We start from the raw sequence: 24,336 nt of genomic DNA on the forward strand, positions 1-24,336 counted from the left end.
GGAATTCTGGAAGTTGAAGTCCACAAATTATAAAATAGCCAAGTTTCCCCAAGCCGGCTGAGGAATTCTGGGAACTGAAGTCCATAAATCATAAAACAGCCATAGTTCCCCAAGCTGGCTGAAGAATTCTGGGAGTTGAAGTCCACAAGTCTTAAAGTAGCGGAGGTTGGAGACCTCTGATCTGAAGGATGGAAACAGACCATCCTGGAACACCAACTAGATGGCACGCAAGCCATAAACACTGGGGCTGCATCATCCAGTTTCTTTCATCATACCCACCAGTCAAATTCCGTTGGGAGATGAAATGTATAATCTTGGAATGGCTAAAACTGACTTCACATTGCCTCTATGGTGGGCCATGAGGATGTATGTCAGGATTTCAGAGAGAAAAGTGTGATGATCCCCCCCCCCAGAGGTGTTGCAGATGCAAAGAGCTGTGACAGTTCCCGAGTACGATATACAAAACGTCTCAATCTTTATTGAATATACATTATGGTATTTATTACACAAATAGTTACAGAAGATATTATTGTTAAAGGACTTAAGCGATAGTATTTTACAAACTTCATCCAAGTATAAAAATGCAGCTGAAAAACGCAAAATCAGTGGAATATAAAATAAGAAGATAAAAAGACTGCCCACAGATGTGTGGTCAATAAGTTGTCTTAGCGTGCAATTATATACATAAAGTTGTTTTCTTAAAGGACAATGTCCAGCAGGTGTTTTTAAACTCAATTCTCCATGCTTCTGCCAAAAAAAAAAGTATTTACATCACATCTGTACATAGATCTTTCTGTTTCCCGCAGATCCTGGAAAAAGAAAACACAAGGCGTTGACATCTAAACTATGAAAATTGGTAATTATTTTATTGCAAAGCGGTAGTATTTCCTCTCACGCCCCCGAGTCCAATCAGGAATACTCTATATTCACCTATGAACAGTTCAAGAGCGTGTTCTGAATATCTTCCAAGACCTGCAAATAAAGGTCATCTCGGGACTTCAATCCATCCAAATAAACTGAAAATAAGAATGGACAATTACCAAATTTGCATGTCGTTACGTTGAGAGTGAACTCCCAACTTTCAGCAGGCATGTAGAGATTTATCCCCGGAATTAGCCAAGACGTAACACCACAATTCTAATGACATTTCTGGGAAAAGCTTCAGTGAAATTTCCTTAAGGATAAGTAGGTTTAGGTGAATGTCCGTGGAGATTCTCTGTCATCCAGGTCATCGTTGTCCCAAAGGTGCTTTTATAATAATAATAATAATAATAATAATAATAATAATAATAATAATAATAATAATAATAATAATAAAGTTGGAAGGGACCTTGGAGGTCATCTAGTCCAACCCCCTTGCCAGGAGGCAACTGGACATTCTTGTTTTTTCCTTTGAAGATGTTTCGCTTCTCCAAGAAGCTTCTTCAGCTCTGACCGGATGATGGGGAAGGGAAGGATTTATACTCCTTGCAGACAGCTGGTCATTTGCCTTCTTTGAGAGTCGTTGAGGCCACTTGGAGGTTTATCTGAATCTTCAGGATCACCTGAGTGGTGCAAATGGGTGTGAAGCCTTCTTGGAACAGCTGAAAGGACTGTGTTGTACACTGGAGATAGATGGTGTTGTCAGCAGTTCCAAACAAAGCTCCGGACCCATTTGCACCACTAAGGTGACCTTGAGGACACAAGTAAACCTCCAAGTGGCCTCAGTGACCCTCTAAAAGAAGGCAAATGACCAACTGTCTTCAAAGAACATAAATCCTTCCACTCTCCACCATCCAGTCAGAGCTGAAGAAGCTTCTTGGATGAGAAGCGAAACGTCTTCAAGGAAGAAGAAAATCCAATTGCCTCTTGGGAAAAAAAACCCCACCTTTGGGACAAGTAGGGATTGTGATTTGAGAGTTTAGAAACAGGAAGAGTTTCTGCCCATCCAATTCGCTCAGGAAGATTGGGCGTGGTGCCGGTCCCATCAGCCAAAGAATGTTGGCTGGTGGGGATTAGAACAGAGTGCCCCAACCTTTCCAGCTTTGGGGATCGGGAGGGGGGGGGACAGGGGATGGTTCTGCACGAGCAGCGGGCACGCGCACCTACCCTTTACACAAATGGAGTGGGAGCACGCTCGCTCGCTGCTCGGACAAGTGGGGATGTGCGTTTTTGCTTCCCTCTTTCGGCGGCCCGTTTGTGAATGGCTCAGGGTCCAAGTTGGGCCATAACCCGGGGGTTGGCGACCCCTGGATTAAAAGTGGGGCCTTTTCCACAGGGGCCCCTGGTCTGTGGGAATACCCTCCCCTTGGAGACTAGAATGGCCCCAACTCTGCTAGTCTTTCTACGGCTTTCTAAAAACTTTGATTTCTTTTTCAAATTTATGGACCGTCCCTCTTAACCAGAGGTGAACTTTTTTTTTTACCCAAAATTGTTCACTAAGACATTTTCCAGCCCCTAGCACTTGCCTCGTTCATATTTATTTGACCCAACCCTTCTTAATTGCAGTCAGGTTATGTCAAGAGTTTCTTACCAACGTTGACTTTATTGGCCTCCATTTCCTTCCTGTGTTTAAGATACATTGGCCAGACGTGACCGTCAAATAGACCGGGAGGGTCAGGAATGGTGTATTTACGTGTACTGAAGAGAGAAAAAAAGGAGAGGAGAGGAGTGGAGAGAAGTGGGGAGAGGAGGAGAAGAGTGGAGTGGAGTGGAGTGGAGAGGAGAGAAGTGGAGAGGGGAGGGGAGGGGAGAAGAGTGGAGTGGAGTGGAGTGGAGAGAAGTGGAGAGGGGAGGAGAGGAGTGGAGTGGAGAGGAGAGGAGAGAAGAGGAGAGAAGTTAAGCTGTACAGCATTACACTAGAGAATAATCAACAAACCATTCCAATCAAAACAATCAATCAAATTCAAAATTTTAAGAGCTGGATCTGGCAAGGCAAGTAACCCTCTCCCTAGAATTGCAGCGTAAACATGGAGCCAAGATCTGCCAAGGTCAAACTGGGGAGAAGAACGGCTTAAAGTCGACTGGCTTGACACAGGCACAGCCAACGGCCTACATATCAGCCCAGGAGCAGACATACACTTTAGAGTCCTCTACTCTGCAGGAGGCAGATCCTCGGGGTCCAGCTGTCTTCTTCTTCGTTCTGGCCACAGTAAAGCTACTCTTCTAGTGAGGTTGAGCCCATGAATCTAGTCCCTAAGGTTGGAGTGGAGCTTCTGGAAAGGAGAGATTGATGTAGACCAGTGTTTCTCAACCTTGACAATTTTAAGGCATGAGGACTTCAACTCCCAGAATTCCACAGCCAGCATTGCTGGCTATGGAATTCTGGGAGTTGAAGTCCACATACCTTAAAATAGTCAAGGTTGAGAAACACTGATGTAGATCTTCTACAAAACACACCCTGCTCTTCCTAGCTTCCCCAGTGCGGTGTTTGTTTTGTGCAGCAGCCTTGCTCAGCCCTTGTCCTGCCATGTGTCAACGCTGCAAATATTGTATATTCTTGCTTTTGACAATATGCAGAACTGTCTGATATTTTTGGGGTTAATACAGAGCAGAAGGGGGGTGAGGGTAAAGCCCGGGAAAGAAAGAGGAAGGAAACCTTTGACCTTCAAACTAATTGGATAATGTGAGATATGACGGCTAATTTAGGGAGGGAACATGCTGATAATTTAACTGCTCAGAGGAAGAGAACTTAGATCCTAGCATCCCTCCGTTGTGCCTGTGCCGACATTTTGTAACAATAAAAGACTTTTAGGAAAATAAATGCCTGGAAGTTCTTTGGAATGTTTCATTAGCTGGAACCAAAACACCATGAACTGCCACCCTGCCAGGTGGGCACCCGGACAGACGTTGCAAAATGGCTGCAGGTCAGAGGTTAAATGAAGTCCCGGATATAATAAATCTACATCACCATCATCATCAATTAATTTATCTGCTGCCCAACTCCCTGAAAAGGGGTGTTTGGGAACGTCATCTTAGCAAAAGCCTTCTCGTTCTACAACCTCCATTACTGTCAAGGAACAGGAGTGGGAGAGGAGGACATTTTAGCCCTCCACGCATCAGATCATGAAACGGTCCTTACCTCCTCCTCCGTTTGCACTCATCATAAGGAACGGCCAAGTAGTACTGCTTATCAAACAAATCCACCAAAGGCCTGCAGGAACGAAAACAGGACCAGGGCATTTACCATTTGGCACGGCACTTCATAGAATCCCAGAAGGGACCCTTAGAGGTCCTCTAGTAGTAGTCCATCCCAGTTTACAAGCTAGGAATCTTCATACCATCCCAGACTAATTGTTGTCCCATAATGAAGAATAAAATTCCAGGAAACCCCCATCTTTCTAGCATTGCTATTCAGCATCTTGTGTCTACGTCTTCCCTTGGGATACTTCCATGTATAGAATAGAACAGAACAGAACGGAGCGGAGCGGAATAGAATGGAACGGAACAGAACAGAATAGAACAGATTAGAAATGGGAATAGGAAATGGGATAGGAATAGGAATGGAATGGAATGGAAAGAAACAGAATAGGATAGAATAGTGAAAGAACAGAATGCAATGCAATATGGAATAGAATAGAATAGAAAATATGGAATGGAATGGAATCGAAAATATGGAATGGAATAGAATAGAAAATATGGAATGGAATGGAATGGAATAGAATAGAAAATATGGAATGGAATGGAATAGAAAATATGGAATGGAATGGAATGGAATAGAAAATATGGAATGGAATGGAATGGAATAGAATAGAAAATATGGAATGGAATAGAATAGAATATGGAATAGAATATGGAATAGAATGGAATGGAATATGGAATGGAATATGGAATGGAGAATAGAATAGAATAGGAATAAGAATAGAATAGTAATAGAATAGAATAGAAAATATGGAATGGAATGGAATAGAATAGAATATGGAATGGAGAATAGAATAGAATAGAATGGAATAATAGAATAGAATAGAATATGGAATGGAGAATAGAATAGGAATAGAATAGAATAGAATAGAATATGGAATGGAGAATAGAATAGAATAGAATAGAATAGAATAGAATAGAATAGAATAGAATAGAATAGAATAGAATGGAAAATATGGAATGGAATAGAATAGAATATGGAATAGAATAGAATAGAATGGAATGGAATATGGAATGGAATATGGAATGGAGAATAGAATAGAATAGGAATAAGAATAGAATAGGAATAAGAATAGAATAGGAATAGAATAGAATAGAAAATATGGAATGGAATGGAATATAATAGAATATGGAATAGAATAGAATATGGAATGGAGAATAGAATAGGAATAGAATAGAATAGAATAGAATAGAAAGACCAATCGCAAGAGAGATATATTTTGGTGTGGAAAAGATGGGTGAATTTTATACAGAATAAATACGATATTAGAAAGTATTATTTAGCTTTTGAATAATGTATATCTAAGGGTAAGCTTCTGAATAACTTACGTTTAAGGATGGTAATTTTTGTTTTTATGTACTGGAGTTAAAGTGTTTAACATTTTGTTTTTTGGATGTATGTATAATTGTTTGATGTTCATTTAAGTTCTATGTTTTTTATTGTTTTTAACCCTGTATTCAGCTCTGGGAAGTAGGGGGTTGGGGGGTTAGGAGGGGGGGAGTATTTTATTGTAAAATTTTATAAACTTTCAATTAAAAAAAAATGGGATCGGTTTTGCGTCCCACTCATTTGATGACGGTGATAACTTATGCCCAGCTGCATGACAGTTGTAACTCAAGGACTTACCTACAACTAGGATTTGTGCCCCATCCCCGCCAAGTCTCAAATTAGCTCACAACTGCCCTCGTCACAATCTTTTTAAAGACCTCAAGCTAGCTTTTGAGCGAATCAGGGACAGCACACTGTCTATAGAGGTGGATTTTTGTGCTGGGGAATTGAAACAAAACACAAAACTGCAGTAAAGGAAAAATAAGATCAGCAGAGAGACATTGGAATGGAACAACATTCGTCATATCCACTTCAGGGGTTTCTCCCCAAAATATATGGCAATGTGTCGATATGAAGACTCAATCATCCAGGCCAAAAGCATCTTAAAAACATAATAGTAATAGTTGGAAGGGACCTTGGAGGTCATCTAGTCCAACCCCCCCGCTCAGGCAGGAAGCCTCTACCATTTCAGACAAATGGTTGTCCAGTCAGAACAATTAACCAGTGGAACCACCTGCCTCCAGAAGCGGTGAAGGCTCCAACACTGGAAGTTTTGAAGAAGAGACTGGACAGCCCTTTGTCAGAAATGTGTATAGGCTTTTCTCCCTGAGCAGGAGGTTGGACTAGATGACCTCCAAGGTCCCTTCCAACTCTGTCTATTCTATTCTATTCTATTCTGTTTTATTTTGTTCTATTTTGTTCTGTTGTTGTTGTTGTTGTTGTTGTTGTTATTATTATTATTATTATTATTAACCTCTTCTTAAAAACCTTCACCACTTCTGGAGGCAGGTTGTTCCACTGGTTAATTGTTCTCACTGTCAGGAAGTTTCTCCTTAGTTCTAGGCTGCTTCTCTCTTTGATTAGTTTCCATCAGATATTAATCCATTAGATCAATTCCATCAGATATTAATCTGAGACGCTTCGTTCCTGAAGTCTGAAATGGCATAAGGTTCTCCTGCCTGAGCAGGGGGTTGGACTAGAAGACCTCCAAGGACCCTTCCAGACCTGTTATTCTGAAGTTGGCATGGCAAGGGTTCCAACGACTCTCTGACTCTCTGCCTATCTAATTTTTTTTTTATTATTTGGAGCGATGAAGTTGCTCGGATGAGTCTCAGGTGAACAAATGTTGGTCTGGATCAAAGGAGTCACTATGCTCGATTTAAGAACGCGGGCATTAGGATGCTGGGATATTGCAGTGATTCATCAGTTTTGGTGAAAAGAAGAGCCAACGAACCAACAAGCCACAACATAACATTTGGTCACCACGATGTAAAAAAGATGTTGAGACTCTAGAAAGAGTACAGAGAAGAGCAACAAAGATGATTAGGGGACTGGAGGCTAAAACATATAAGGAACGGTTGCTAGAATTGGGTATGTCTAGTTTAACGAAGAGAAGGACAAGGGGGGACATGATAGCAGTATTCCAATATCTCAGGGGCTGCCATAAAGAAGAGGGAATTAAGCTATTTTCCAAAGCACCTGAAGGCAGGACAAGAAGCAACGGGTGGAAACTAATCAAGGAGAGAAGCAACCTAGAACTAAGGAGAAACTTCCTGACAGTGAGAACAATTAATCAGTGGAACAGCTTGCCTCCAGAAGCAGTAAATGCTCCAACACTGGAAGTTTTTAAGAAGAGACTGGACAGCCATTTGTCCGAAATGGTGTAGGGTTTCCTGCCCGAGCAGGGGGTTGGACTAGATGACCTCCAAGGTCCCTTCCAACTTTACTATTATTATAAAGGTCTCTCTTGCATTGCAAGAACTGTCATTAATTGCCTCTGTCACCCAGCAGAGATTATGGTCAATAAAGTTAATTGATACCAATTGCCATTCCCCCCCCCCCCCGCGCGGTTGCGATGGCAGCCAGAGCTGAATGATGGCTAACATTTGACCTCGATATTTGCAGGGTTACGGTACAATTTGAAAGGGTCATTTCCACCCCACCCCACCCCGAATTACATGGAAAAAGGCCTCCTGCACAAGTGATTCGTTGCACAACAAAATATACGCATTTTTCAGAGCCTTGGGAATGAAGCCATGACCATCTCTAGAAAGACAAATTTTAAAGGTAAAGAATGCAACATGCCCGGAATTGGAATCACAATAAGTTGGTAAGAAGAGAGTCTTTGATACTAAGTGGTTTAAAAAGATGGATAGTTTCTGTTAAGATACTTTGTACAGTTTCAGAATTCAAGAGCTTGGCGATTTCCTTGCAGACATTTCATAACCCAACTAGGGAATATCATCAGTGGAGAGGGGTTGGCAGAGAGGAGGAGGAGGAGGTGGAGGATGAGAGGGAGGAGGAGGAGGAGGAGGAGGAGGAGGAGGAGGAGGAGGAGGAGGAGGAGGAGGAGGAGGAGGAGAACTGTGGGGTCCTTAGTGCTCTCTGAGCTTGGGGGGTTTTTTGTTGCAGCATTTTAGGACCCAACTTGGTAGCCTCATCAGGGCTAGAAGGAGAAATGGTTTGCGGAGAAGAGGAGGAGATGGTGAAAGAGAAGAGGATGAAGGAAGAGAAGATAGAAAAAGAGAAGGAAGAGAAAATGGAGGAGGAGGAGGTGGTGGTGGTGGTGGTTTTGGTTTGGGCTACTCTGCTTTACCAATTTCCATTCTGCAAAAACAGGGAGAGTGGAGAATGCTAACAACCAGAGGAAGCTTTTGTCCAAACTTCAGAAGCAGGATCATGTTGAAAGAAAAAGTGTCCAAGAACTACTTTAAAAATATTCCACGCTGTCGCGCTTTAAAATAAACAACCGCAAAAGAGGGGTGTCTACCTGTAATTATAAAGCAGGAATCCCTCCACCACCAGGATGTCGATGTCCTCCGAGTCGGGCATCTTCGCGTCGTGCGACACGTTCACCCCGTGCGATCGGGCGAACTTGACGGGGTTCTCTCGCCAGGCCCTCACGGTGTTCACCATCGCCTCCATATCCAGGGAAGCCAAAACTAGTTAGAAGAAACCAGCTTTATAGAGACACCACAACGCACACGCCCGTTTAGAAAAACGTGAAACTCAGTGTGAATGTATGTAAGTTAAAGAAGTGAATTTATAATAAAGTTTACTTAAATGTTACAGTTAAGGTTTGTTTTTTAATAATAATAATAATAATAATAGGAGAGTGATAAATAAAATATACTTAGGAAAATATACATTACTGCATCCTACAGCGAACACTGTTCTTACCATCCCATTGCTTAAAGCCGTCGTCCCCGACTTGTATTTGATCTTGTGGCTGAAACATAGTGATCAATAAAACAATGCTGCAAAGGCAGGCTGATCAGTTACTTAAGATCCGATCACAGCCTGGACGCTACTGCAAAACACAAGCACGCGCGCGCGCACACACACACACACACACACACACACAGGCAGGTTCTGTCTTAGCAAAACTGCAGTGGTGCATACCAATACACCCACCCCATCCCCCTTGTCCCAAGAACTTTAAAATGCACATGTTTTGATCAAATTGCTTCTCCCGATTTCAAAGGCTGCCTGAAACGAGTGCCTTGGACATGGCCTCACAACTCTGCATTTTAATAAAGATATTTCATTTGAAGTCACTGCTCTACGGGTTAGACTTTTGCCCCCCGTGGCAACGGGAAAGGATCTGATGGAATGACGCTATTGCGTTGACAACCAGGGACCAGAAAGAAAAAAAATAATAATACACACTAAGACGTGTTGCCTAAATGGAGGTGTGTTGTTTTACTTGGGGGGACTTGACCTGGGTGGCTTTCTTGCAGATGTTTCATGACCCCACTAATGGGGTTTGCAAAGAAGAAGAGGAGGAGGAGGAGATGGTGGAGGAGGACTGTTGCTTTCCTGTTTCTCTCTGAACTTGGTGCTTTCCTTGCAAACATTTCATTACCCAACTAGGGAACATCATCAGTGCTAGAAAGGAGTGTGTTTTGCAGGGGGGGAGGAGGAGGAGGAGAGGCGGAGGACTGTGGGGTCCTTGGTGCTCTCTGAGCTTGATGGTTTTCTTGCAGACTTTTCATGACCCAACTAGGGAACATCATCAGTGCTAGAAGGGAGGGGGATTTGCAGGGAGGGGGAGGAGGAGGAGGAGGAGGAAGGGGAGGAGGAAGGGGAGGAGGAGGACTGTGGGGTCCTTGGTGCTCTCTGAGCTTCATGGTTTTCTTGCAGACATTTCATTACCTGACTAGGTAACATCATCCATGCTAGAAGTATGGGGTTGTCTCTCTTATTATATACACGTATATTTTACACGTTGCCTTCAGGACTGTTTCTATGAATTGTAACTATTATACAAACCGTAGTTAGAATAATAGTTGGAGATTTCTGACTTTCTTTTTCTTCTTGATCTGTAAACAGTCTCGGGTCTGACGTTTCTCTCTGAGCTGGAGGGTTTTCTTGCAGACGTTTCATGACCAAAGCACCGATATTGTTCCCTAGTGGGGTCATGAAACGTCTGCAAGAAAACCCCCCCCAGCTCAGAGAGCACCCAGGATCCCTCATTTGTACCCCGAGCTACAAATATTCTCTTCTAATAAGTACAATATATTTTTCCCTAAATGTTAAGACTGCCACCGAATTCTAGGTGCTCCAAACCTATTAATATCTCCATTTCCTTAATCTTAATCTTGGTCAATAAGGCTAGCAACAGAGTTAAGAGACCCAGAGGTTAGATCAGTACAACAATGCAGCCACGAGGTCAGTAAACCCAACAGCTGGGCTCCTCTGTCTGGTGACGTCCAGACAAGTAAATTGTCTGGCGTGAAGGACCAGGTCCGGAAACTGATCTATTGCTAAAAGCTTACGCACAGTTTGCACCTGGAAGCAGTTAGATAAGTTGAAGAGCCGAGGTGGCGCAGCAGTTAGAGTGCAAGTACTGCAGGCCACTTTAGCTGACTGTGTTCAGCAGGTCAGCGGTTCAAATCTCACCGGCTCAAGGTTGACTCAGCCTTCCATCCTTCTGGGGTAGGTCAAGTGAGGACCCAGATTGTTGGGGGCAATGTAAATATATATATATATATATACATTGCTTACTGGTGTACACCGCTTAGAGAGTGCTTGCACTTAAAGCGGCATATAAGTCTCATAAATAAATAAATAAATTCAATGGAATTCAAGGAAGATTGGATTCATTTCACTCGTGGCTATGTAGGGATTCCAGGCTGATCCCGTTCTTGACTCTGAGTTTAATTGCCCGGATTTATATTCTGCTCAGGAGAGAAAGGACTTTTTCACCATCTCAGCCCAACCAGCCAACAAAATAGAATCAAATAGAGCTGGAAGGGACCTTGGAGGTCTTCTAGTCCAGCCCTCTGCTCAGGCAGACAAACCTATATACCATCTCAGACAAGTGACTGTCTAGCCTAGTCTTAAAAACTTCCAGTGATGGAGCGCCCACGATTTCTGGTGGCAAGCTGTTCCACTGGTTAATTGTTCTCACTGTCGAGAAGTTTCTCCTTAATTCCAGATTGCTTCTCTCTTTGATCAATTTCCAACCATTGTTTCTCATCCTTCCCTCTCGTGCTTTGGAGAATAACGTGACCCCCTCTTCCTTGTGGCAGCCCCTCAGATACTGGAATGCTGCTATCATGTCTCCCCTATTTCTTCTTTTGTTTAGGCTAGCTAAACCCAAGTCCTGCAGCCGTTCTTTGTAGGTTCTTCCTCGTATATCAAATTCTGTTTCCTAGAAACTCAAGGGAATAATGTGTCCATCATCCTTGCTTTTGGTGCCATTCTGCCCGGATTCCTTTGAGTTCCAAAAAAATCCTGGTCTAAAAATCAGAATTCCAAAATCCACTGGAAAGCATTTTACCCCTCCAAAATCTGGAGACTGGGAATATTCTACCTATCTGATGCAAAGGGATTGAGGAACCATGATGGGTTCATCCTGCTTAAGTTCCCTTCACTATATCAAAGGACCTGCTGTCCATTTTTGGTAGGGCTAAGATAGATTTGTCCCAAAGGTGCTTTTTTTTTTTCAGGAAGGAACTGGACTTTTTTGTTTTTTCTTTTCTTTGAAGATGTTTCCCTTCTCCTCCAAGAAGCTTCTTCAGCTCTGACCGGATGATGATGGAAGAATTTACATTCCTTGCAGTCATCTGATCATTAATTCTCTCTCTGAGAGTCGTTGAGGCCACTTGGAGGTTCATCTCTGTGTCCTCAGGGTCACCTGAGTGGTGCAAAGGGGTGTGGAGCCTTCTTGGACCGTGTTGTAGATGGGAGATGGATGATGTCATAACCCTCTCCCTCTGTTGAGAGGGCTGGTCAATTTTGACCTAGATGCCCTTTTGGGCCCGTCTCTCAAGCCAGCAATCCTCTCTGTCCAGAATGATGTAGTAGTAGTAGTAGTAGTAGTAGATTTGGAAGGGACATGGGAGGTCATCTAGTCCAACCCCCTGCTCAGGCAGGAAACCCTATACCATTACGGACAAATGGCTGTCCAGTCTCTCCTTAAAAACTTCCAGTGTTGGAGCTTTCACCGCTTCTGGAGGCAGGTAGTTCCGCTGGTTAATTGTTCTAACTGTCGGGAAGTTTCTCCTTAGTTCTAGGTTGCTTCTCTCCTTGATTAGTTTCCGTCCATTGCTTCTTGTCCTGCCTTCAGGCACTTTGAAGAATAGCTTGGCTCCCTCTTCTTTGGGGCAGCCCCTGAGATACTGGAAGACTGCTATCCTGTCCCCCCTTGTCCTTCTCTTTGTTAAACTAGACATACCCAATTCCAGCAACCGTTCCTTATATGTTTTAGCCTCCAGTCTCCTAATCATCTTTGTTGCTCTTCTCTGCACTCTTTCCAGAGTCTCTGCATCTTTTTTATGTTGTGACAAGTAAAATTGGATGCAATATTCTAAAGTCGTTGTTCCATTGATTCATTGTTCTCACCGTTAGGAAATTCCTCCTTAGTTCCATCTTTGTTGCTCTTCGATTTACTCTTTCTAGAGTCTCAACATCTTTTTTTTTTTTTACATTGTGGTGACCAAAACTGGATGCAGTATTCCACGTGTGGCCTTACCAAGGCCTTGTAAAGTGGTATTAACACTTCACCTGATTCTGATTCTATCCTTCTGTTGATGCAGCCCAGCACTGTGTTGGCTTTTTTGGCAGCTGCAGCACACGCCTGGCTCCTATTTAAGTGATTGTCCACTAGGACTCCGAGATCCCTCTCATAGTTGCTACTGTTGAGCAAGGTACCCCCTATACTACATCTGTACATTTGGTTTTGCTTGCCTAAATGTGGAACCTTATTTTTTTCACCACTGAATTTCATTTTGTTAGATAGCGCCCAATGTTCCAGTCTGGACTTTGTGGACTTTGCTGTCTTTGAAAGAGTGGCCTTCATCTTTCAAATGCAGAGGGATTGCTGAATCTAGTCCGGATGGGCTTATTCTCCTATGTGGATGAGAAGCGAAATGTCTTCAAAGAAAAACAAGAAGTCCAGTTGCCTGGTGGAAAAGCATCTTTAGGACAGCTATGGCTTGGGTGACAGAAAATTTCCAGAGATATTTGGATTGCAGTTCTCTGGATGGACATGTGGTGGCAGTACTGGAAGCCCGTTTCCTTGTCTGCTGGCTCCAAAATCCACAGCTCAGATTATTAGGTAGTCCCTAATCCTGGGTTTCCCAAACTTGGCCACGTGTGGACTTCAACTCCCCCATGGCTGGCTAGGGAATTCTGGGAACTGAAGTCCACAGGTCTTGAAGTCGCCAGGCTTGGGAAACACTGGTCTAATCCCTGTTCTTATTTATTTATTTGTCTTTTTATTAGTTTATAATATAAAATACAAAAATAAATAATAGGAAAAATAGGAGAGGGGGAAAGGGAAGAAAAAGTGTAGGAAAAAAGGGGGAAAAGGAAGAAAAGGCATTGAAAGGAATTCTGGGAGTTGAAGTCCACCCGTCTAAAAGTTGCCCAACTTTGCAAACCCTGATTTAATTAATCCCTGTTGCCTTTGGCCAAATTAAACTTGTGTTTCTTTCACTGGGCGACTAGCACATGCCATGCCAATCTCTACGGAGGCCTCTCGACATCCTATTTTTGAAGTGAGAGAATTGTGAGAGGCAGCCACACACTGGCAAAAAAAAATATATCTTATCTACACGGGCACGTATTATCCGCCACGCAAGGTATGTTAAGTGAGGTCCGATTTATCCATAGTACAGACTATGGGCCCCACAGAGAAGATGTTAGATTAAGGGAGAGTGGTTTTCTGACCAGGGAGCAGGGCCCAGAAAGAGACAATTGAGAGGGGAAATATCTGCAACCCCATTGTATAATTTTCCTGCTTTGCTTTTTTTAAAATGAAATCAAGCATGCATGTCAATGCAAAAAAATAAAGTTCGGATAGACATCTTTCACGTATGCACAGATTTAAAAAGTGCTCTAAAACAACCAGTGGAGCCAAGGACAGTTTGCCTGCTGCGGAACAACTTTGCGTGATACGGATTAATACAATCAATGGGCCGACGATGTGCTTAAGGAGCCGGGCGCAGAGGCAGGAGGCTATATGAGCTGCCTTCCCGATCTCCTGCTATTCTAACTCTGATGACGCCGGCAGTTTTTGGCCGGACGAAAGCTTAGTGGCTCTTCTTAACCACAGGCTTGTTTGTATTAAACAGGCTGGTTTATTATATCCTGGTGTTCGTTATTTTCTTTTATTTGTTAATATATAAGGCACCTGATCTACCAAATATAAATCAGTCTGTTCTGCGTTTCGCTTCAATCTAGGAGCATGTTTTGCAGGCAGACGTCAGATGCTGTGAGCACTATAAATTCAAAATTTGTGGCTGGCAAAGAGTGAGGGGGAGACTAGTATAGCTATTTCAGGCTCATTAGCCCTCATCAGCTAGTCATACCCTTCAGGGATTCGAACCTGGGCAGCTTGCATGTTAGGTATTACAGCTGCCTAACATGCAAGCTGCCCACGTTCGAATACCTGAAGGGTGTGACTAGCTGATGAGGGCTAATGAGCCTGAAATAGCTATACTAGTCTCCCACTCCCTCTTTGCCAGCCATAAATTTTGAATATAAAATTTTGTGGCTGACAAAGAGTTAAATGGGAGGCTAGTGTAGCTATTTCAAGCTCTTTAGCTGTCATCAGCTAGTCTTACCCTTCAGGGATTTGAACCTGGGCAACTTGCATGTTAGGTATTACAGTTGCCTAACATGCAAGCTGCCCACGTTCGAATCCCTGAAGGGTGTGACTAGCTGATGAGGGCTAATGAGCCTGAAATAGCTATACTAGTCTCCCACTCACTCTTTGCCAGCCATAAATTTTGAATATAAAATTTTGTGGCTGACAAAGAGTTAAATGGGAGGCTAGTGTAGCTATTTCAAACTCTTTAGCTGTCATCAGCTAGTCTTACCCTTCTGGGATTCAAACCTGGGCAGCTTGCATGTTAGGCAGCTGTATTAGCCTTTAGGCCATTGGATCCTCCTCACTCTTGTCAGTAGAGGCCAGGGAGGATATAGAACTACGTGTTGGGCATTTGGTTTTGAAAAACTGTGGAGGTTTTTAAGAAGTGACTGGACAACCATTTGTCCGAAATACTATACGCTTTCCTGCTGGAGCAGGGGGTTGGACTAGAAGACCTCCAAGGTCCCTTCCAATTCTGTCATTTATTCTGTGATTATGTCCATTCAATGCAGGAAATCCCTATGAGTGAGGCAGTTTTGGGGGGGACACACCCACTATTTGAGCCAAATAGGTAGAAATGCCCATCTATATTTTTCAAATGAAAACGCATATATATTTCTTATGACCTGTGGATAAAAGGGAGGTTACTTCATATCACTGTTTTTCAACTCGGGCAACTTTAAGATGCCTGGACTTCAATTCCCAGAATTCCCCAGCCAGCATGGCTGGCTGGGGAATTCTGGGAGTTGTAGTCCACGTATCTTACAATAGCCAAGTTTGAAAAGCACTGCTTTATACAACGGACAGCAACGATAAAGACCAGGGGTGTTTATGTTTCAGATTGGGCAAGGCTCTCAAAACACATCTGTTCTCTTGCCCCTACTCACATTAACCATTGCCCCCCAAATGGGGAGGGGGAGCTTGTACCCTGGGTCCAATCTGGAGTTAAGAAGGCAGTTCCTGTGCTTCGTTCCACCCCGATCCCCCCTTTTTTCTACAAAGACCCCCCTAAGACCCACCTCTGCTAACCATGCTCGGCTTCCTAAGGTGCCACTAGACTCACCTTGGCCACCCCTGGCCAACTTTCTCAGTTCAATCAACCCCTAGATCAACCCAAGGCAGAAAGTTCAACCTACCTTGAAGAAGTCATCCTGGTGGACCACGCAACAGTTGGGGAGAGCTTGGGTAAGTCTATTGGTCAAAGTGGTCTTGCCCCCATTGGTCACCCTAGAGGAAGGAAGGTGAAGCAGAAGAGCGAAGACGAGATTAGGACGAGGACCGTGGGAAGAAGCCGAGTGGCGAGATGAGGACTAGGGTGGCCTCTCTCAGAAGAAGTGAGACCTCCTTCTCCTTCTCAAAGGCCCCCAAAGGTCCCCAGACCTCTGCGTGCCCCACAACTCTATGGCCTGAAGGGGGACCTACTTCAAAAAGACTGGGCTTTCAAGCAACTGTTGTTTTCAACCTCAACAATTTAGTGGACCTAACAGACTTCAACATCTGAACGGACCAACATCTGAATGGATCAACATCTGAATGGACCAACATCTGAATAGACCACCATTTGAATGGATCAACATCTGAATGGACCAACATCTGAACAGACCACCATCTAAATGGATTGACATCTGAATGGATCAACATCTGAATGGACTTCAACTCCCAGAGTTCCTCAGTCTAGCATGCTGGCTCAGGAATTCTGGGAGTTGAAGTCCACGAGTCATAAAAGAGCCAAGGTTGCCTACCCCTTGTCTAGTGTCACCTGCTTCCTACTTTGAAGAATTAAGAGTCGGGCCTGCACAACAAGTGACTCCCTAGGCCAGGAGTGGGGCATCCTTTTATGACTTGTGAACTTCAACTCCCAGAATTCCTGAGGCAGCCCTGCTCAGGAATTCTGAACCCTTGCTGGCTCAGGAATTCTGGAAGTTGAAGTCCACAAGACATAAAGAGGCCATTGTTCCCCACCACTGTCCTAAAACACAATGCCGGCTTAGGAATTCTGGGAGTTGAAGTCCAAATCATAAAGGGACCACAGTTCCCCACCCCTGACCTACAGGAACTGTGTTAGAGGGAGCCCTTGACTTAATGACTGAATTTATAAGCTCCTCAAAAAGGAGATATGGGACCCAGATCCAAAATTCTATTTTTGGGGGGGGGCTTTCCCCATAGTCACGTGACCACCTTTTGGCCACTTGGCAACATGGCCGCATTGATGGATGTTTGCAGCCTCGCCTGGTCACATGAACAAGGGGCCCTATCCAACAAAATGCATTTTAATGTGGAGAAAAGCAGAGTTTTACATTTAGGCAGGAAAAATCAAAAGTACAAGTACAGACTAGGTGAGATCTGGCTCAAAAACAGTAACTGTGAGATGGACCTCGGAGTCCTAGTGGACGATCCCTTGACTATGAGCCAGCCGTGTGCAGCAGCAGCCAAAAAAGCTAACACTATCCTGAGTTGCATAAACAGAGACAGAGAATCAAGATCACGCGAAATACTAGTACTGCTTTACAAAGCCCTAGTAAGGCCACACCTGGAATACTGCAGCCAATTTTGGTCATCGTATCACAAAAAAGATGTTGAGTCTGGAAAAAGCTCAAAGAGCAACTAAGATGATCCAAGGCCTGGAGACTAAAACATACGAAGAACGGCTGCAGGACTTGGGTTTGGCTAGTCTAAAGAAAAGAAGAAATAGGGGAAACATGATAGCAGTGTTCCACTATTTGGGGGGCTGCCACAAGGAAGAGGGGGCCAGGTTATTCTCCAAAGCACCAGAGGGAAGGACGAGAAACGATGGTTGGAAACTGACCAAAGAGAGAAGCAACCTGGAACTAAGGAGAAACTTCTTGACAGTGAGGACAATCAACCAGTGGAACAGCTTGCCACCAGAAGTTGTGGGTGCTCCATCACTGGAGATTTTTAAGAAGAGATTAGACAGTCACTTGTCTGAACTGGTATAGGTTCTCCTGCCTGAGCAGGGGGCTGGACTAGAAGACCTCCGAGGCCCCCTCCAGCTCTATTCTATTCTACAACCGTCAGCTTTCCAGCAAAACTGCGTCCCTAGCAAAGTATCAGTTCGCACTTAACAACTGCCCGGTTCACTTAATGACCACCACAAAGCGCATCATAAAATTGGGTCAGACACATGACTGAACCATTTTACAGCCATTCCAACTTAACAACCGTAATTGGCAGACACCCCCCCCCATCAAGGTTGCAATTTGAGACATTTCAGAAATGCCCCCTGTAATCAATAAAAGTCTGGCAGCAACGCTTCGGACTTAGTAAATCACTAGTACCGTTCTAGTAAGTAAATAAATAAATAACCCTGTAAAATAATACTTTAAATAAATACTGTAATTGTAAAAGAATTAAGTCATGAGCGTTAAATAAAACTAAATTAATACATTTAATAGGTAATGTTTACGGAACGTTTTTTAGGCTTATTTCTCTTATTTATGACTAACTTGATTACATGTTATTACAGTATTAATTGATTGATTGATGTCACGAAGCGGAGTTACCAGAAAGCTACTGAGTTGGGCCCCAAATACATGATCCTTTGCTTTAAATCAGGGGTAGGCCACCTTGGCCCTTTTATGACTCTTGGACTTCAACTCCCAGAATTCCTCAGCCAGCATGGGCGAACTATGGCTCCCTCATGACTCCTGGACTTCAACTCCCAGAATTCCTCAGCCAGCATGGGGGAACTATGGCTCCCTCATGACTCCTGGACTTCAACTCCCAGAATTCCTCAGCCAGCATGGGGGAACTATGGCCCCTCATGACTCCCGGACTTCAACTCCCAGAATTCCTCAGCCAGCATGGGGGAACTATGGCCCCCTCGTGACTCAGGGACTTCAACTCCCAGAATTCCTCAGCCAGCATGAGGGAAACTTTGGCCCCTTCATGATTCATGGACTTCAACTCCCAGAATTCCTCAGCCAGCATGGGGAAACTATGGCCCCTCATGACTCCTGGACTTCAACTCCCAGAATTCCTGAGCCAGCCTGGCTCAGCTTGGAAACCTCTCCCTTTCCCCTCAGCGTGGCTGGCTGAGGAATTCTGGGAGTTGAAGTCCACGAGTCCTAAAAGAGCCAAGGTTGCCTACCCCTGCTTTAAATGTTCCGTTTTTTAAGAATAAAACAAAAAAAATAAAAAAAGCTCTTTTATGCTCTGTGGCACTAGTTGTTTTTTTTCCCTAGAAAAACAAATTGTATTTGGGCTCCTAAGTGTCTAAAAAAAGACACACACACACACACACACACCAAATTTCAGCATCCACCCCTTCTGATGTGAGCAACAGAGAAGAATCGGGCTGCGTTTGTCGGGCTGCCCTCCCCCCAAATCTGGAGCCCACCCCATGGGTTGGATGCTCTCGGCTGGGAATGATGGGAGCAGTGGTCCCACTGCTGAGTTCGCCTCGGCTTTCTATTTCGCACCCAGAGCAAAACAGAAGAGAGCGGAGGGAGGGGACAGGAAGAGCGCCGATTCAAAAAAAAAAGCGCGCCTTATTCAAAAAAAAGAGGGGGGGAAGCGCGCCTTTCCTAGGCGGGCTCATGATTGGCTGGCCGGCGGGCGGGCGCTCGGTCGGATTGGCGCCGGCCATGAATGAAGGCATGACGCAAGCACGAAGGAAGAAAATGAATGAATGAATGAATGAACGGACTTTCCCGCCCTGCCGGTTAAACGTTCTGTAGCCTTCCTTCCCGTTTTTTTTTCCCTCCGTCTTTTGAATGGGCTTGGCGGGCGCGGGAAAGGCAGGCGGGAAGAACGGAGCGGGAGGGGAGGGGGCAGAGAGAGAAAAGCCCCCGCGCCTTCTATCTGGGGGTGGGGGTGGTTCTCCTTGTTTGTCTGAGCCCCGTTAAGGGCTTCAACGCCTTTGAACGCAAAGACTGACCGGGGTTTTTTTTTGGGGGGGGGGAGGGATCGTCCTGGGTTTTGGGGGGAAGGGCAGGAAAAATTGTGGGGTGGGGGGCTGAGCCCTCGTACGATTGTGATCTCTTACATCCGTTTGGTGGGAGGGGGAGAGGCGTATCATCAACTTTTCTCTATTATTCGTATAGGTTCTCAAGCTTGAGCGGGGGGGGGGGCTGGACTAGAAGACCTCCAAGATCCCTTCCAGCTTTATTCTATTTATTAAATTTCTATGCCGCCCATAGTATAGGGGGTACCTTGCTCAATAGTAGTAACAGTGAGGGATCTCGGAGTCTTAGTGGACAATCACCTAAATAGGAGCCAGCCGTGTGCTGCAGCTGCCAAAAAAGCCAACACAGTGCTAGGCTGCATTCACAGAGGGATAGAATCTAGATCACGTGAAGGGTTGATACCACTTTACAAGGCCTTGGGAAGGCCACGCTTGGAATCCTGCATCCAGTTTTGGTCACCACGATGTAAAAAAGATGTTGAGACTCTAGAAAGAGTACAGAGAAGAGCAACAAAGCTGATCAGGAGACTGGAGGCTAAAGCATATAAGGAACGATTGCTGGAATTGGGGATGTCTAGTTTAACGAAGAGAAGGATGAGGGGGGACATGATAGCAGTCTTCCAGTATCTCAGGGGCTACCCCAAAGAAGAGGGAGTCAAGCTATTCTCCAAAGCACCTGAAGGCAGGACAAGAAGCAACAGGTGGAAACTAATTAAGGAGAGAAGCAACCTAGAACCTAAGGAGAAACTTCCTGACAGTGAGAACAATTAACCAGTGGAACAACCTGCCTCCAGAAGCGGTAAATGCTCCAACACTGGAAGTTTTTAAGAAGAAACTGGACAGCCATTTGTCCGAAATGATATAGGGTTTCCTGCCTGAGCAGGGGGTTGGACTTGATGATCTCCAAGGTCCCTTCCAACATTATTATTATTATTATTATTATAGCACAGAGGTGTGACTCTGGGCTCTTTTTAAATTATGAAAAATATTACAATCTGGGCCTTTTTAAAAAATAAAAAAAATCTATGTCAGATACAATAAACAGTTCAAAACCTCCCCCCCATCCTCCCCCAGCTGGCTCTCCTAACTTTGCAACGGGACCTTTTCTTGGGTCCATGTTGATCATATTTCCATCCGCCCGGCCATTTTATTTTATTTTATTTTGCGGGGGGGGGGGGAAACTGTCCATCAACTTGGGAGGATAATAATAACTACAGTACCCTCATCCTACTATTTCTGAATCCTGTAGAGGGAGATTTTTCTCTTGGGGGGGGGCGGAGTGAATGCTGGAAGGGCCTTTATTCATTTCTTTATTCAACTTGATATTTTGGGAGGGGAGGGGTCTTCTGTCCTATGGGGAAAACCGGTTCAAATTTGTTAAAAAGGTTTGCCTTAGCAGAGAATTGAAAAACGCAGAAAACACCTCCCCCATCTAAACTTCCCTGCTTTTCATCGTTTAAGCCTATTCTGTCTTTTAGGAAGCTTAGGGAGAAGGGGCTTTTATTTGGGGAACCCCCCCCCCATCAGAGCCCTGGCTCTCCTATGAGAGAAGTTAGGCCAGAGAAAGAAATATTAAAAAGGGCAGAAAAATATATTTCTTCCTCAAAAGGACTTTTTTAAAACCAAACCTGCCCCAAATCTATCTCTCTGCCCCAAGCAAGAGCTAGGCCCATATAAATGCAAATGTAAAACCATCAGAAAGTTGGAGCCAGAGCAATCAAGAAGACAAAGAGAAGATCTGCATGCCCCACCCAAACTCTAGGAGTTGTTAGCCCCATCACCTGGGAAGCAGGATATGATAATAGGATTAAACCACAGATATCAAGGCCTAGAGTCCTAGACAAACACTCAGAAACAGCCTCAAGGTTCATGCCACAGGAACAGGAAACTATTCCAAACAAGGCTGGAGGGGGTATAAAAGCCTACTGCCCCATGTGCTCAGCCCTTTCTCTCTTCTGCTCTTTCCTGAAGAACCATCTTTCTGCAATAAACTGTAACCTTCTTCCCAAAGCAGTCACCATGTTTGCTTATTTATTCCCGGCTTGGATGAACCAGGATGAAGGCTTTACTTCTAGCACCTACAAGGCCAAATGAGGAAGGGAGGGAGCCCCCTCCCCCCCCAAAAAAACCCCCATTTAACCAGTAGCCCTGACTAGAATAGAATAAACTTTATTCTCACTTTGAATCTACACTAATCGGCATGCATTAAAGAGGAATTTCATCGCACGCAGCTCTCAAAGGGTCACCACCTCCGATATACGCTACGTAAATATGACAAAAATAAATAAATGCAGAATTATGCTTATACCCACATATATGACACAGACAAACTAGACTGCCTTCCTGGGAGAACTTGTCTGCCCAGGAGCTTCAACGCCATTGACCCATTTGAGGAGGGGGGTTTCCACCCAATACACAAGACACACACACAGGCAGCCTCGGGCTGGGGTTACACACACGTGTAGGGCCACTTAAAACCCAGTCCCAGTTTTAACGCGGTTGTACAGATGTAGCCGGCTGGCAGCTCTTTTAAAGGACAAATTGGTTCCCTTTTTAGGTTGACCATCAAGGCACGCCATTGCTGAGAGCTTGGAAGCCTCGTGGCTTAACATTTTTATCCTGCTCGTTCTGCAAAACCCGCTCAGGATTTCCTCCTTCCGGTCGTTGCTATAAATATAAAAGCTTGCATCCCCCCCCCCCCCCCGCTGCAACCGGGGTTTTTTTTTCTTGTGCAAATCCAAAACGGCCTTCAGGAGATCAGATTCTTAATTAATGTTATATTTATTGTCTTAACTGCTTTAATTTTTGAGCATCTTGTTGTAGCGCAAAGGGTCGCTTGACAGTGGGAGGGGAGCGGCGTATTAATTAATTCAATAAATCCATGAATCGGGTCAATGAGATCCGAGGCAGACAGCAAAGTAACACCCCCCCCCCCGCCCAAGTGGGGTCGTCAGTGGCAAAAAAGGTAATCATGGCTTGTCTTGGAAGAGACTCAGTCTATATATATGTGTGTGTGTGTTCAGATTTCTTTTTGCTGACAAAGACTTAGAAAATTAAGTGGGAGACTAGTATAGCTATTTCAGGCTCATTAGCCCTCATCAGCTCGCCAATCTGAATTTGTAATGTATCGCAGTAGCGACTTGAGCCTGCTTAACGCCCCTAGCTGGGGGGCAGCAAGGCAAAAGTGGTTATAAAAAAATAGATCTGCATTATAGCAGCCAAAAAATGCCAAGGTGCAATCAATCGGATCGGTCTGTCTGAAAAACTATATATATATATATATATATATATATATATATATATATATATATATATATATATATATATATATATATATATATATATATATATATATATATATATATATATATATATATATATATATATACATATATATATATATATATATATATATATATATATGTATATGTATATGAAATATATATATATATGTATGTATATATATGAAATATGTATATATATGAAATGTATGTATGTATGTATGTATGTATATGAAAACAGCCACGAAGGACCTTTTCTCATCTGATGAAAGAGAAACTCTTTAGAGTTTTCAAATTTCTTTAAAAAAAAAAAATAATAATTCCTGAGCGTGGGGGGGGGAGGGAGGGTTGGACTAGAAGACCTCAAGGTCCCGTCCCACTGTAGTTATTCTGTATTTTATTCTGGTAGCCTCCTACCACAGTGACTTCCGTGGGACTTCCTTTCGTGGTAAAGGTGGGGACACACACACACACACACACACACACACACACACACACACACACACACACACACACACACACACACACACACACACACACACACACACACACACACACACACACACACACACACACCCCATTACTTCCAGCCTTCGATCCCCGACTGGGCTATAAAGCAGCAGACGCTGAATTCTTAAGCCGCTCAGACTCCTTCGTTGAAATGGGCGCCAATACAAATCGAATGAATGGATGGATGGATGAATGAGCCCATAAATAAACAAACAACACAAACATCCGGAGAAATTTCAGCCTCTGACTTTTTAAACCTTTAAAGCACGCCTTTTCTTCCCACCCATTTAAAAAAAAAGAAAAAGAAAAAAACCCAAAACAATCGAGTTCAAAAAATAAACAAGCACAAAAACGCGAAGCGTTCGAGCCCCAGGCGTAAGAAATAGAAATTGCGAAGTAAAAAAAAAAAAAAAAAATCACGAATCAATAAATAACGCAAAACATTAAGAGTGGGAACGATCCGTAAATGGGAATTCCAAAGGAAACAGAAAGGGGGGGGGAAACAAGGCAAGGAAAACACACAAAAGGCGAGACTGGAGGGGCCGTTGCGTCTTTCTTCCCCCCCCCCCCCGCGGTCAATTTTGTGTGTTTCCCACGCAAAGGAAAATAAAGGGGAGGGGGGGAGAAGTCACTTACCCTCCTATTCCTATGATGTATTTCATCTTCTCCGGAGAGGGGGGGGGCAAGACGGTTTAGGACAAATCAATGAAAAGAGGGGGAGACTTTTCCCCAATGTTACCCCTCTTTCTCACTCTCTTTTTTTTCTCTCTTCCTCGCTCTTTCTCTCTTTTTCTCTCGTTCTCTCTCTCTGTGTGTGTGTCTCACTCACTCTCTCTCCTCAACTGCAGAGGAA

General features: G+C 44.0%; 1 protein-coding gene across 1 annotated transcript; it reads right to left on the reverse strand.

The window, feature by feature from the left end:
- Positions 1 to 451: 451 nt before the first annotated feature.
- On the reverse strand, positions 452 to 24,336 carry NMRK2 (nicotinamide riboside kinase 2). The gene is made up of 8 exons (XM_039356090.1): positions 24,120 to 24,336; positions 15,905 to 15,995; positions 8,849 to 8,897; positions 8,439 to 8,610; positions 4,061 to 4,132; positions 2,513 to 2,619; positions 931 to 1,016; positions 452 to 809 (listed from the first exon to the last, which is right to left on the reverse strand). The coding sequence occupies exons 1-7, from the start codon at positions 24,143 to 24,145 to the stop codon at positions 931 to 933; spliced, it is 603 nt and encodes a 200-aa protein (XP_039212024.1). The 5' UTR covers positions 24,146 to 24,336; the 3' UTR covers positions 452 to 809.

The sequence above is a fragment of the Crotalus tigris genome, unplaced genomic scaffold, assembly GCF_016545835.1.
Source record: "Crotalus tigris isolate CLP2741 ecotype Arizona unplaced genomic scaffold, ASM1654583v1 scf7180000018785.583249, whole genome shotgun sequence".
Lineage (NCBI taxonomy): Eukaryota > Metazoa > Chordata > Lepidosauria > Squamata > Viperidae > Crotalus > Crotalus tigris.

Coding starts and splice junctions, on each gene's coding strand:
- NMRK2 (XM_039356090.1), bottom strand. CDS start 24,145: ATGAAATACATCATAGGAATAGGAGG. Junction 8,898..15,904: donor ACCAGGATGACTTCTTCAAG/GTAGGTTGAACT, acceptor ACTATGTTTCAG/CCACAAGATCAAATACAAGT. Junction 1,017..2,512: donor GGCCAATAAAGTCAACGTTG/GTAAGAAACTCT, acceptor TCTTATTTTCAG/TTTATTTGGATGGATTGAAG.